The sequence below is a fragment of the Lagopus muta genome, chromosome 1, assembly GCF_023343835.1.
Source record: "Lagopus muta isolate bLagMut1 chromosome 1, bLagMut1 primary, whole genome shotgun sequence".
In the NCBI taxonomy this organism is placed as follows: domain Eukaryota; kingdom Metazoa; phylum Chordata; class Aves; order Galliformes; family Phasianidae; genus Lagopus; species Lagopus muta.
Window position 1 is genome coordinate 26537819 of NC_064433.1, and position 15190 is coordinate 26553008.

Sequence of the window (15190 nt, forward strand, 5' to 3'; positions counted from 1 at the left end):
TAGAAGACAAGAAGACAATCCTCTGGGAAAACTGTGGGCATCATACAAAGACAGTATGCTCTAGCAAACCCAATTAGAAACATCTTCATGCTAAGTGAAGACGCTGAATTCTTACTTTAGAAACTGTATCCTGACTTTTTGAACTTACTAAACTACTCTGTTGCCCACCATGCATACCTGAAGTAACAAGGTCAGCTCTAACCTGATCCTTCCTCACGTTCCCTATTCCATGTTCAGTGAAATTACACACTGCTGTTCATTTTTTCATATGTACCTTTTCTTCTCTACTCAAAGTCAAGCAACCCACGTTATTTATAAAATACATCTTGACATCCTTTCTTAATTCTACCCTGAAAAATCACAAAAATCAGATTTTTGCTAGAAGCAGGAAAAGAAACAATTTCATATTGCTGATAGTCCTGATTTCACTTTGTAGGAACTTGAGTGACTCAGCACGACATTTCTCTTGATTAGGAAACATTTTGCAATTTCACTTTATGGTATATCAATAAAATTTTATCTTTCCCTTAGTGTGCTCTTCTGAGACGGACGTGCCATAAAACACATCCATGGGCTGCTGATTTACTCATAGTTCCCTCACTGATGTTTAACTCTGCTCAACACTCATATCGTTAATGTAAACCCTACCAACTCTTTCTTCCACCTCAGCTGAGGATCTGACTGAAAAAACTGAAATCAATTTCTAATTTAGGAAGAATAGTAGCTGTTCTGGAAGAAAACTATTTAAAAGAAAAAAAAAAATCAACAGCAACAGCCAATCACTACGTGAAATTAATATAATTACAAGAAGTACAGACTACAGCTTATTTTAGACAGTCGGATGTTCCAGTTAAACCACCAGCCAACGAAACAAAAAAACCCACAACCCCAAAATTGTTGAACCTGTTTAATCAAAGCCAATGCAGATGCATGCGACTACACCTGCTCCCTTCCTTTGCAGCACTCTCAGCACCTGCTGATCCACTTCTATCTCATTTTGTCTTGACAGAGTGAGAAATTGCTTCTTTGCCTGCTTGTCTGTGCAGTCAGGAGGCTGCTCTGACTTTCACAATACATTTTCGGCATCTTGTTGGCGTAATTTACCTTTGGAGCACCTGGGCCTAAGAGCAAATAAGAAAGGGGAAGCAAGAAGTGCCAGTGGGTGATGAGTAACGCCACGAGAATGCAAGTTCAATACAAGTTAAAAGAAACTGATCCAAATATATCGCAGGGTGAATTAGGCTAGATATGGAAGCTTACCAGAACATGCATAAAGGTTTGAGCTTTAGCTCCTGCTCCTAGGGACTGCTATCTAATTCTCAATCACCATATAACGACAAATAATAACTCTCATTGACAGGGATCTATTTCAGGTAAAGGGAAGTGTGCAAAGGTAAAGCTATGGCTTTGACTCTTCTCAGACAGGGAAGGGCACTGAGCTGAGACTCACACACATTGGACTAAGGAAGGAAAAGGAACGCGCTACCGGTTTTGAAAGCAGTTGTGCATTTCATAGGAAGCCAAACCTGAACTCTGGAACTGCTTCAAATAAAATTTGAAGAGGAAAAATGGAGGTAGGAATATCTCGTTTTGATCATCCTATGCTGTGAGCTATGCTATGAGCTGCATTGCTCTATTAACACTGGGGTGTTTCCAAACATGCTGAAGACCTTTTGTAACTTGGGGAACTTTTAAGTTCTGTCTCAAAGTAAACACAGTAACTTTAGTGGACAGTTGAATAAAGATTCTGAGGATTTAATTTGGATTTATGTGTCTACAATCTCCTAAAATAGTGGAATCTCAGTTCATGACCATACAAGAAGTCTACTTTGAAGTCTGTGGATTTTTGATTCTACCAAGACTGAAATTTTCCAATACATTATTAGGCTTCAGACTGGCAGCATTCCATGCAGTCAGATATCCATGAGCCAGAGAGAGCTTTACTGAAGTTTCTGAGCCAGTTTTAAGAACAGTATGCATCTTATATATTAATAATGAATAACAGTGCCACATTCTCTTTGAAGCAGTCTAAGTTTAAAAACAGCAAAATATGCTTTATGTAAGAGATCAAGAGTTAAAACGGATTGGCTCATGTATGAAGACATGTTGTCTCAATTGTTCATGACTTTTACAAAATAGCCTTACAGTAGAACTTTGATTCTGACAGATTCAGAAAGAATAGAAGAAAAATCCTATTTGTGAATAATGCCAGGAATGTTCTAAGAACCAAGCATAAAATCCAGCAGTTAATTTTAAAACAAAGCTGTAAGCTAAAGGAAGACAAAACCAAAAAAGTGTACATGTAAATTTTATTTAGCATTTCCATACACGTAATATTTGTCCAGAGATAACATATATACCATATTTCAATATGAACGAAAGAATGTATTTTTTGTATTCCAGGAGAAACACTCAAAGATCATTCGAGGTCAACTTTTATCATGGCTGCTGTTCTCTTCACACAGTAGCTGGTTTAAAACGCTGCTCTGTTTGAGAGCTTTTAGACTGGATATATCTTCACTTAGAACAGGGACATCTTCACTTTGATCCTCAGGTATCAGATCTTCACTGTCTGACAGTGTACAGAGGAGTGTGTCATTTTCATAGGTAGGAAAATAATACCTAGAAGCAACAAGGTGTGATAGAATAGAATATAACTAGATAGTCACATATTCTGGTTCAAGTAGGTTGGACTTATTTTATGAGATTAAATTAAAAAAAAAAAAAAAGAAAAATGAGAAAGTCTGGCTGTCTGCAATGAGTAGGCAGCATGCTCAAAAAATCAGCAGACACAGACACCTTAGAAGTTATACAGAAGAGACAGCAACAAGCCTTCCCAATATTTCTTCCCCACACAGTCACGAGCGAAGCCTCAGATCCAGATCTGTCCCACACCAAACACTGAATTGAGATTTTTTAAGTGAGAACAGTCCCTGTGGCATCAACCCCTAGGCTTGTGAAGCCTGCTTACGATCTGAATCAGTGGTATGTTATGCTCTCTCTCCACTTGCTACAGAGAAAACCACATGTAAAGAGCTCAAATTACAGATTTATTAGTTATATTTATTAGTTATTAGGTAGATACTATACAGATACCTACATTAGATGTGCACAAGAAGGGGTTTGATTTGTTTCTAGTGTTTTTGTGTATCCACAGCACATCTCTACTATCAGTGACATACATGCCAGAAGCAGCAAACACACACAAAAGACCACTTTGCAGCAATGAACTTCTCTTGCATACTAACCTGACAGTGCAGGCACAACTCATGGTGACACTGAATCCAGCATGCAACTAAAAGAGCAGGACCCCATGTTTATTTTAGCTTCAGACAGAACAGAGATTTCTAATTCTGAGCTGTTTTAACACAATTTCTCATCTGAGCTCTGAGCACTGTAGCACTGGTAAAAACCAGAACTTTCAGCTTACTGCTTTACAGACATTATCAAGTAACGGTATAAATGCTGGAAGAAAGATGTTTGCCCTTACTGTGGTTGGTCCCAGGTAGACCTGACTGGCAGGAATGTAATGTGTTTTGTCTCTTCCATATGACTTATCAGTCCTCCTTTAGACTGAAATTTCTCCTGGCAGCTGTAACAACGACAATGATGGATTTCTCTCCTTATGAAGTTCACTAGCTTCACTTGCTGATAAAAGTTTAGACCTAAGGGAAAGGGCAGCATATCAGTACTTAAGAGATATAAAATTTAATTTACAAATGCTTTCTTGATTTAAACATAAAGGTTGATAAGGGTTACTGAAGACCAGCACTGCAAACTAACTGAACAAATGTTTCTTCTTAGATGAAGGGGAACCAGTTCTTATTTTACTGTAAAAATTACAGCTTGCTTCCTCCTAGTCTACAGCAGAATGCAAACACTGGCCAAACAAAGCTTAGACCCCAGCCTCCTAAGCTGCAAGCAAGTCTTAACAGGCATAATAATAATCTTAATAGCAATGATTATTCCAAGGCTGCAGAAGCCAGCCATGAGACTTACAGAACGGCTGTTTGTAGGGGCTACTCTGAAAGAATCCAATGGTTGTACAGAAAATAGCACACATACTTGGCACTAACAACAGTTCCAGAAAAAGAGTGGTTTGGCTGTCTTTTGTAAGCCAGCTGAAACAGTATCTGTAATGGGAAAGTTAGGTGCCCATATAGAAATCAAATTGATACAGTCTCTTTCCAGTATTCTTATGATGTGGTTTTCTCCACACTAACAGCAAATGCTGACAAGTACAGCATCTCTTACTCACCAAGCTCTGATTTTATTTTAAGAAAGTCAAATCCATGTGATTTCTGGAGAAAAAAAGAAAAAAAAATCTAATTTCTGCTATTTCAACTAGGTCATATTAAACACAGCTTTTCATAGACTGACACAGACATACATAGACATGAATGCATGGTATAACCCCCCCAAATGTTTTCTCACATCAGAAACGTTCACATTGTGTTAAACAGCAATGCTCCTGTTAGACAGTATATTGAAACTGAAACACAGGTGCTAACAATCAAACTTATTAAATCATTAAGCCACTTTAATATTAAAAATCCCACCTTTTTATTGTCTATATCAGTCTATACAGTTAAAAGTACCAGATATTCATAGTCTCATTGTAAAACTGAACACTGTAGATGTAGGTGCTACAGATGCAATGCCTTAGTTCTGCACTAAAGAAAGAGTTAAGCAGTTGAACTGATCTTAACAAAGATGCTACAATCCTACTCTTTAATTCAAAAGTGATGAAAGAACTGATATTTAAGAGTATTTGGTTAATGCAGAGGAGACCACAGAAGCAATATAGACTGAGTGCAGCCCCCATTCCCCTGTGCCACTCGGGAGGAGGAGCAGAAGAGGATGTAGGGCTGGGGAAAGTGTTTTTAGTTTGTTTCAGTTTCTCACTGCTTCAGCCCATAAGCAGCAAGCAATAATATTCATCTCCCTATGCTGAGGCTGTTTTGCCCATGATGGTAATTGGCGAGTGATCTCCATATCCTTATCTTGAGCCCTTTTCCAATGCATTCTCTCCCCCTATGTTTTTGAAGAGGGGGAAATGACAGAGTGGTGTGGTGGAGCATCAGTATGAAACCATCACCGCAAGTCTTACCTGCATGTGAAGGTGCAGCTTTTCTGTGGTGTCTGCTTGTTGTTCACAGAACAGGCAAACTGCACACACAGGGTGCTCTTCCCAGTCAGACCAGTCTCTTATAATTAAGAATTAAAAAAAATAATCATTTAATCATGGAAAAGAGAAGAGACATTTTGTGAAAGAGCACTACAGATTCTGCTTTCACAGCACAATAAATAAATCCAGAGAAACAAAATACTTTGAAGGAGTGGAAAAGTATGGATTTACAGCTGTATATATGATTAGAAATTGGTTTTCTGTCTAAAAAAAAACCAAACAAACCTGGAAATTCGAGGATAACGGAGCAGTTATTGCTGGGTACCTCCTGTGCTGCAGGCAGTACACCGTGCTTCAACTTCCCTCCACTACTATCAGGATCTTACCTTCAGTTTCTAATCAGCTTGGCAAGTTATAAAAAATTGCTTTCAGAGTTTATTTTTATAAGGTCTTTCAAACTTTTCTAGTCTTTGAATATGTTAGCCACAGACACAAGCATCAAACACATTTTAATCAGTCTGATATTTATTCATCAAATATTATTTCTGAGCCACTCATTTATGCCACATTTAGATATGCATGCAGAGAATAAACACTAGCACTCGTCTGTTAAGATTCACAGTATTGCTTAGAGATGAAAATATGACTGTACTCCCTTTTTAATCAACAGAATTAAGCTTAAGGAAGGTCAGGGAGCCTGGTGCCTACAAACCACTCCCTGTTTATCCAATTCTCTGCAGTCAAGGAAAACACCTTTGTAGTAATCAGAGAGCCTGGAGCCAAGAAGAGTACAGAGGAGGGGCAGATTTTGTCATCAGTCAGCACCACCAAATTTACTTCAAACTTACACCTAATTTTAAATCTGAGAAAATCCAGTTCACTTTTAAGTACAAAATAAAAGGCTTTGCCTACAACACTGTAAAACCTGAAAGATGTTGATGGAGCTATGTGTAAATTAACAAATAGGCTTGTGGTTGAAGTACGAAATTTATAGCCCTCATTGAAGAGAAATGCCTTTGATGAAAACATTTTGGAGTTGATTACACAGGCTTAAATGAATTTTAACTGTGTACTAACAATGCACAGCATTTTTCCTTGTAAGTGCTTTCAACAGTAATGCTCTTACAGTTCTTTATAAGGGCACATAAATAGATCTTACTCCTCAAGGTTATCTAGTAATTCCCGATCATCCTCTGACTGCACTTCCTCCCAGGACTTTCCAAATTCCTGGGGAAAAAAAGAAGAAAAGGAAAAATAAAACATGTATTGACTCTCACCACATTTTTCGTATCAAGTGAAGGAACATTTGGGAGGTCATGGTGTTTCTGTGAGCTAAAGGCAGTCATACAGCACTGTCCTAGTAATAACTTAAAATAAGAATTTGTATTATCTTTTAGTGGGACATTCCCCACACTACATCTGGGAAGAAGGTGATTTAGCACAGAGCTCCCAAGAAGAGCACCCAAGCAGTGTGTAAAGCCAGTGTTGCAATACTACTAGTTAGTTCCCAACACTGTTCTGTTTGCCATCACGCTTGCTCAATGTAAGCATACCTACTCACAATGTTCTGTCCTTCCTTTCACCCTCTGCACTGTTTATTTATACTTAAAAGATCTTCAGCCATCACCATACTTTTGTGCAGCTACAGCACAATGGCAGGCCATCTCAGCATGACTGCGATATAAATAACAGACAATAAAGAGCTGAAGTACCAGCAGTGATCTTTAGCTAGTGTTTTTCTTTCCACTGACAGGTTCTTCCTGCCTTTGAAAGCAAACCAGAGCCAACTAACCAGTACTGAAATAGCGCTTCTGAATTCGTGCCTTTCATGTCTGTGAGGTGCTCACAAAGATCACAGCGGATGGTCTCATCTCCAGTAAGGGAAGGTGGCAAATAAAAAAGGTCACTCTTTCATTTATTTTATTCCAATAACCTCTCTAATAAATATATGTAATAAAATCCTTAGTAACAATTGTTATTCGTGTCTTTATGGTTGTTTGGAGAAATAATGAAAAGATATCCATCATTTAACAATTTAATGAGAATTTTTAAAGCTGTTACTGTCTATCAGATAAATGATACACAAATGTCTCTAGACAGCTCTAAACATAATGCCATTATAGATTACAGAATGAAAATTCAGTAATTAATTCAGGGATGCTACACGGTAGTGTGCAAACTCTCTGAGTTACGAGGGAGACTCATTAATGTCACCATTACTGTGAGATAACATGAAGCCATTAACACATCTCACCACATGTTCTCACAGCTGTACACTAGTTTCCTATGGCTTCTAATGTTAACACCTTAATGAGAGGATAGCTGCTCACAACCATGCAAAAGGAAGAATGCTCACAGTTGTTCCCTTAACAGCTTGGAGTGTATGTTCACAAAAGAGCATATTCAAAACAGAAGCCAATATTAAGCTTCAACTTTTAATTAAAGGTGAAAGGGGAAAAGAACTAGGCACAAGCTTTGTTAGTCGCTGTTTCTTTATGGTATTTCTGCAAAGAAACCAGCAAAGGCCCTTGTAAGAAGTCTGTTTCCCTTATCTACTTGTATTCAGAGGAGAGAAAAAGGCAAAAGGAAAAAGCTATTCAGAACTTGTATCAATGGAAAATTCCAAGGTAAATGGATAACTGGGGACACAATGATGAAAGTGTCAAAATACAGAAACTGAGCAATTGGATGGGAAAGAGTTCTTCGAAAGATTTTTAAAGCTTTCAATCTTTTTTAAAGCATTACAGCTTGATAAGCATTTGGGACCAAGGCTGGCTTTGTTATATATTCAAGTTCCCTTGCCCTTTCATCTGAGATGCAAGAGCTCTCAGTAACATCCCTAGAGATTCCTAAGAAATTTTTAACAAAACCTGAACAAAAAAAAAAACCCTAGACTTGACATTTTTATAGTTTAAATAGAAAATGCATGACTGAAAGAACTAAAGGCCTTGCTATATATCCAAGTAAAACCAACTACTTCTTGAATACACGCTGCATACCTTATGGTGATGAGGGTCTTGCAGATGAATGAGGAGAGCATGCAAATGGGTGTGGTTTGAGAATTTCTTCTTCTAAAATGAAGTCTAAATGTATAGAGATTAACTGCCTCCCCAGCACTTTATCTCCTCAACTTGAGCAGAGCTTCAAGGGTTCTGCTGGGAGACGGCCAGCATGCTTCACTGAGGCAATATACCCCAACATGAGTAGTGTTGAAATGGAAGAAATCAGGCAGGCAGCTGCTATCTCAAGCATTTTTCCCCGAACAGCAATTACTGAACTACATGCAAATAGACCTTTAGGCCTGGGAAGCTCAGAAAATCCAAACAGCTGCTGCTTTCCCTGCAAACTTCCCCATACCCTTTTTCTCACCTGCCTTATTATGATCATCTGATTTGCTTTATATTGCTGCAGAATTTAGTGATGCTTTATCATAAAAAGGCTTACCCCATCATTAGTTTATAGACACTGGATTAATTTTAACATGAAGTGTTTCCTTCTTGGTGATTGCATCTCTCCTTGAAGAGAAATGAACGTGAACATTTCATTAAGACTTGAACTATCACCAACTGAAGGAGGTTTTCCATTTACTATTTTACAAAATGTGCACTACTTAAGTCAGAACAGGCTAAATATAGATAGTAACCCCTATAACTCTTCCTTTCCCCCTTTAGCAACAGCTAATAACGATGACTCAGGGCTTGGCAATACGAAAATATCACAGATGAAAAGTAAAGCCATTTTGAAAACCAGTTTTCTAGTAGGTGATAAGTAGCATTTTCAGCTAACTGAGTCATATGCACATTCGTTATGGCGATGTTACATTACTACAGATAAGTGCCATTAGACAACTTGAAAATAAACATCATCATCTACTACAACACATACTCTATGCTTAAAGTGCTGACAGTGACCATCTCTCAAACCTACAAAGGAGGGCCCTCTCACTTTAGGTCTGCCTAGTTTAGGTCTGCCTCAGTTTTCTGGGTTGGAACAGGAGAGTTTTACTACTGCCTTGTTCTTTTCTGACTCCCAGCACGTATCACAGACTCCAGAGTTCTTCCCTCCCTATTTTTAGTTGATCTTTGGTACAAGATGACTCACGGGGACACAGGCTAAGAAAGGCACAGAGACAAAACTAGGTAGGAAGTTTTTTTGGAGAAGAGAAAAATAAAGTAACCCAAACATATCTCTGAGATGCATTGCTGCTCAGTTCTTCTGCCTGATTTTTTTTCCCTCCAATTTATAATTCAAGCATTTTGGAATAGTATAGGGTTGATGATACCATCTTTCATACTTACACAATACTGAAAAAAGATCCCCAAATCCACTGTGGAAGTGACACCAATGCCTTTTGAGTCATTTGCATCATTGCAAAGCTCCCATTCTAATTCAGTAAGTACCTAGTAATAAACTTTTGATACTTAAGAAATAAATCTATTACATATGCACAAAAAAACCCTTTTATATGTGACAAAAAAACCCTTCTATTCTTACTGACTGTAAGATGTAATAAGGTATTTTTACACTAACCTGTGAGCAAAAGAATGTATGGATAATATGGGGTAGATAAATCAAAGCAGTCTGTGGGTCATGACAGAAGTCATAACAAAATCTCAGAATACCAAAACATTTACAAAAGAATTTGCAATATTATTCATTGCTATACCAAATAGAAAATTTTGGAGAGCGAATTACTGACATACAAAAAATATAACTTTTGTTATGAAAACATGTCCTCATAACTTTACTAAAACATCAAGTAAAAAGAAAAGTTGAGTGGATGGACAGAAAGAATGAAGGGAAAGCCTACTGCTCTAGAAGAAGTCAATGGAAGTTTTGCCATGAACGTAAAAACACAAGTAAGAACTGTCCAGAAGATTGTAAGGTAATGCAATGGGCACTCTCAGAACATCAGAACAAAAAGGTTTTAAACCCCTCAGTGCAAAATAAAGGCAATTGCCAGTTCTAGCTAAAAAAGACTATTTTACGCAGTGCTTGGTGAAGATAATATACAAAGGGAAAAAAAAAGCACATTAACATCTATACAACATATACAACTTTGCTTTAAAAGGCGTCTGTAAGATCTTGCACTAAATAATTATCTATTTAAATAGTTTAAGTTTCAGTTGCTGATAAAAAAGCTTTATGGAACACAACCTAAAAGCAAAGTGGATAAGATTGATGTTTATCATTAGAGACCTACTTAGTCTCACAGCTTCTTTATGATGAAAACAAACAGGACCAAACAGGCATAAGGGAAGATCTTTATTACATTCCCAAATTCAAACCTTTCTGTGAAAACATACAAAAAAATAAATAAATTGTAAGTTTAAATCTTTTGGTCAAGATTAAATCTTTAGTAAATATTGAAAGTATATCTGTCAATTCAAATAAAATACTCAATCTGTGTCTGTAGTGTGAAATTGCATAATTCCCCTGCGTGTCTGGAGCAATGGGAATAATGGATCCTTAAGACTTCCTGAGATGTCAGTAAAGCTTGATCGTATTCATCAGAAAGGAAAATCCTGTGGTAAAGTGTGAGGAGCTCGGGGAGAGGATGTAAAATGACTTCAAGTCATTAGAAAACACACTTTGCATAACATCCAGAATTCAATGAATTTTAATTCAGATTGAAAAAAGTCTTATCGTATTAATTTAGTTTACTGTACACTACATATAGTGTGATAGCAGAAGATAATAATGGTATTTCTCCTTAGAATAAGGCCAACCTACTGAGCCCTCAGTGAACAAATTAAGGTTCTTCCCATTAATTTCTTTTCCTACTTTGTGCAAAAATAAGGGGTTTACCAAAAGCTATTTTGAGAACACATGCTCTATACAACATAGGAGAATTCCAACATTTTCAAGTTAACAAAAAATTTGGTCCCATGTTAACAGTGTGCAAATACACACTATGTACACACAAATACACACAAATATACACACTATATAGTGAGCAATTCTGTAAATGTTTAAGGCAGAGTTTTTCATTTGTTTTAAAAGAAGAAATGTAAAAAATTCTGATTTGGAGACAATTTGAAGGATCAGAAACAGAGTAGAAACAATCTGCTGCATAGAATGCAGTGAAAGACAAAATGTGTGCAAAAAAACCCAAATAATGGCTGTAGCACAGTGCATACAGTCAGAGAAGAAATGGTGAAAAGTGTCCCAGAAGCTGCACAAGAAGCTCACCCTCAGAAACCTTGCACATGCAGCCTCCATCTTGGTAGACTGACATTTTTTATTAGAATGACATTTGCTATCCTCTCTCTGTAATATCAAGGAGGTGAAAAATATGTCTCTAAGTTATTTCAATAAATAGGCAATATCTGAACTGGTTCAGGCTGGTTTAAGAAGACACTCTGCAAAGTCCTACCCAGAATCCCAACAATAACTACAGAGGTCCAGGGCACTGGCTTGAGCCCTGTCCTAGAATCATAGAATCATAGAATCACAAGGTTGGAAAGGACCTACAAGATCATCTAGTCCAACCATCCTCCCATTACCACTGCTACCACAACCCACTCAACCACATCTCGTAGCTCCTCAGCCAGATGCTTCTTGAACACTGCCAGGGAGGGCGACTCCACCACCTCCCTGGTATTGTTTTGTCCAGTCCTGTGGCTGCCCATGCTGTTTAACAGTTTGAATGCTCAGTGGCCACGCCAAAAGCACTACTCAAAGAGTACTGCGACATGTTCAGGAAGTGTATAGGCCACAGATTATTCACAGTAGACAGCTGGGACAAGGTCACTTGCTTTGAAGCAAGTGGGAAGAATGGGAAAAGAGGTTAGATATACGAACATGTTATACCTTGTTGTATTTGCTCTGGGCTTTTCTGATTATGAACGTGGGATAGCCCACTTGTCCTCCCTGATGTTATAACCTCCCTGCCTGTCTCTAAAATTTCTGAATGAGTTATCACACAGTTCTCTGTGCTTCTGGTTCAACTTCCTGATCAAAGCTGGGACAGATACAAAGCTGAACTGAAATGCAAATTTGAGACGGAAAGGAACGTGAACAGGATGCTGCATTCTGAAAACATAAGACTACAGAACTAATAGAGAAGAATAAAGCTATTAAAACCACTTAAAACAATTAAAACATTAAATTTGAGACTGTTAACTTTCAAGGAAGAAAAGACTAAGTTCTGTAGAGAAGCTGAGAACATCCAACATGCAGAACTTTATAACTTTTTCACTGCTATGCAGCAAATATAGATCAGTTTTTAAAGCAAGTTTAAAGTTTTTAAAGTGGTATTCATGTTTCTGGAAAGGAAAATAAAAGTTTCAGATCACTGATCTTTGGAAGGAAGACATACAGGATCACAAAGGAAATTCACCCCACCTAAGGTAGGAGGGACTTGGCAGAGCTTTAATATCCAACTTCTTGATTGGAGTAAAACGCAAGGAGAGATTAAATAGAAAGAAAAGGTAAAACAGTCAAAGGTGCTTGAAAAATTCATTTATAACCTGGATATTAATACATGCAGGTGGCACACAGACTAGTTCAGGTGAAATATAGTTATTTCCAGGAAAGTGCAGAAGCTTTTGAAGCATCTCTTATATTCAAGAGCTGAAGACAGCAAGTGAAAATTTGCTACACACATGCATACACACTCTCACAGATGTGAGATAAAAAATAGTATTACCTAAAAGCATACATCTACCTGGAGGCTAAGAGCAAAAACTTTTTCTTTCATCTCCATATCTTTCATTTTCCTCCTCTTTGCATCTAATTTATACTCTGAAGAGCACTTCCAGACTAAGGTTTGTAGAAAACAAGCTCAAAGCCAATAGCATTCAAGTTAGATCTCCATTTATTTCATTACTCTACCTCATTTTCCCTTCTGATACTTAAAGCAAAGACTGAGCACTAATGACATGATGATTAGCATCTCTTCAAGCTGCATTCTTGCATCTCTCAGAATCAATTCTCAAGAACAAATGTTTACCATTCCTTAGTTTAACAATTATCTAGATTATCATACCATAAATGAGCATATTCCTTAAGAGTCCTTGACTTGATTTTTGACCTTTTTAGTAATTGCTGAAATGCAATTACTCACTTTTAACAAGATATTGTCTGTAGCTCTTTAGTTGATTTATAGAACCTCTTACCAAGTAATTAATGATATAAAATCTGTCATATTCTTTGTTTTTGGCATTGATTCTGCGATGTTGCTTCTTTCTCATGTGATCTTTAAGTGTGTTTTTGTCTCTGAAGACTTTTTCACAGTACAAACACTGCAAACTAAAACAAAAAGGTAAACAGGTCAACACATTAAAAATAGTACAAGATAATACACTTAAATAAGATGGAGATGTATACAGTAAGACTAATTCTGAAAGCAAGCTAAATGAAAAGGAAAATTAATTTATTTGCAAAAAAACCTAATCTTAGATCACAGTAGAGTCATCATACATGCAGGTAAAACAGCACCTAACAAAAACTATGGAAAATGAAAGTACAGATAATAAAAAAGTTTACTGTTGCTCCACAAGTGACATGAGGGAAAAAGCTGATTTACCAAAATCACCCCAGCAGGACACGGGAGGGCTACTGATTGGTTAAGAAATGCACACTGAGCTTGGAATGCCTTTACGCTGGAATCCAACCCATGAGTAATTGTAGCATTGAAATTTAGGAAGAAAAAAACAAACCAACAACTCTGAACGTGCTACATATGTCTAAGAACAATTTAAACTTGCTAAACAGAGCTTCATACTTCTAACCCAGAGGGTGACTGAAAAAAAGTTTGACAGGTTGATCAATAGGCTTTGTAATCCTGACAAATCAAATTTATTAATACTATTCACACTTCAATCTGTATTTCTACTTTTATTTATATACTTATACATTTATTTGTTACTTAAGAAACTGAAAATATTCATTAACAAATGGAAACTTTACTACACTATGTCCTCAGAGCAAACACAAGAGAAGTATGTCCACAGTCTTAAATTCTCTATTGCAAGCAGAGTACTATAAAAGAATTGTTCTCTCCTACAGTATCAACTGGTACCTGAAGTTGAGCCTAGACAGCATTAAGTAGTCTCTCTTCTCAGACAGTGGACTATGAGGAGACTAATCTGCACTTTCGTCTAAATGGACATCTATCCCTGAAATGGACAACAGCCATTTTTTTTTCCAGCAGAGAAACAGCAGAGCACTGAGGTTACAGGAATGTCCTTGTTTAATGGTTGTAGATCTTGAGCTTCTGGATAGTTGTGACGGATACACTGAACTGAAGTCTTTCTCAGCCTTAAGAACCACAGTAGGCCTCGATGTGACCGTTCCCTGAACTGGACAGCTCATAAATAACAGAATAGCAGGTGGGTGCTCATGGCCATGACCATGAACAAAGTGGGTACAGCGCTAGAATTGTTGAACCACTGCAATTGCAAATGGAGAAATAATGAATTACATTGAGAGGCTGAAAGCAATGTGGTAGGATTCCAAATTTAACTAAATTTGGGCCAATTGTTTTATCTTATAGCAGTAAAAGAAAGCCTTCAAGAATAGTTGTAAAGTTTAGGCTATTCAATAAATTTTGAGTTCTAATTGAACTTGAAGTCTAAAAATCTGACTAGTGCTTTGCTGATGGACTGCAGGCCTGATGGCAGAAAATATGTTTTCAAATCAGCTTACTTCTATCTGCTAACGATTAAGAGTATGATCTGCTTGTGTAAGGCATTCCCAGGAAATGTATGTAATGCTTTTGCCCAGTATATACAATGTAGTGTAGACATGGTTGTCTAAAATGAGACTTTTCTGCTCTAGAAAGTATTTTCAGGTACTGTTCTACTAGCACAACTATTAAGTCTGTTCTTAGCAGTAGGAGAGGAGTGGCTTTTCATTGCTTTGGAAGGAACTTCAGTGTGCATATTCACTATAGACTTCGCTGACTTTCAAAAACCTCCATCCAAATGATACTCTGAACTCCTCCTGATAAATAGTAAAGCTGTGATTCATCAGTATCGTATATGGAGGCGCATTAGGAAACACTAATCGTAGCATAAAAGATATTCTTAAAATATCTTCATTTCTGGAGGAATTTTA

At 37.3% G+C, this 15190-nt stretch overlaps 1 protein-coding gene across 1 annotated transcript in view; it reads right to left on the reverse strand.

The window, feature by feature from the left end:
- Positions 1-2290: 2290 nt before the first annotated feature.
- Positions 2291-15190, reverse strand: part of ZNF277 (zinc finger protein 277) — a 53584-nt gene continuing 40684 nt past the window's right edge. Inside the window, exons 7-12 of the mRNA XM_048960089.1 lie at positions 13249-13381; positions 6288-6355; positions 5111-5207; positions 4259-4301; positions 3491-3665; positions 2291-2622 (exon numbers count right to left, since the gene is read on the reverse strand). Of these exons, the coding sequence (XP_048816046.1) occupies positions 2430-2622; positions 3491-3665; positions 4259-4301; positions 5111-5207; positions 6288-6355; positions 13249-13381 (709 nt within the window). The 3' untranslated portion in view covers positions 2291-2429. The remainder of the gene's footprint in view (positions 2623-3490; positions 3666-4258; positions 4302-5110; positions 5208-6287; positions 6356-13248; positions 13382-15190) is intronic.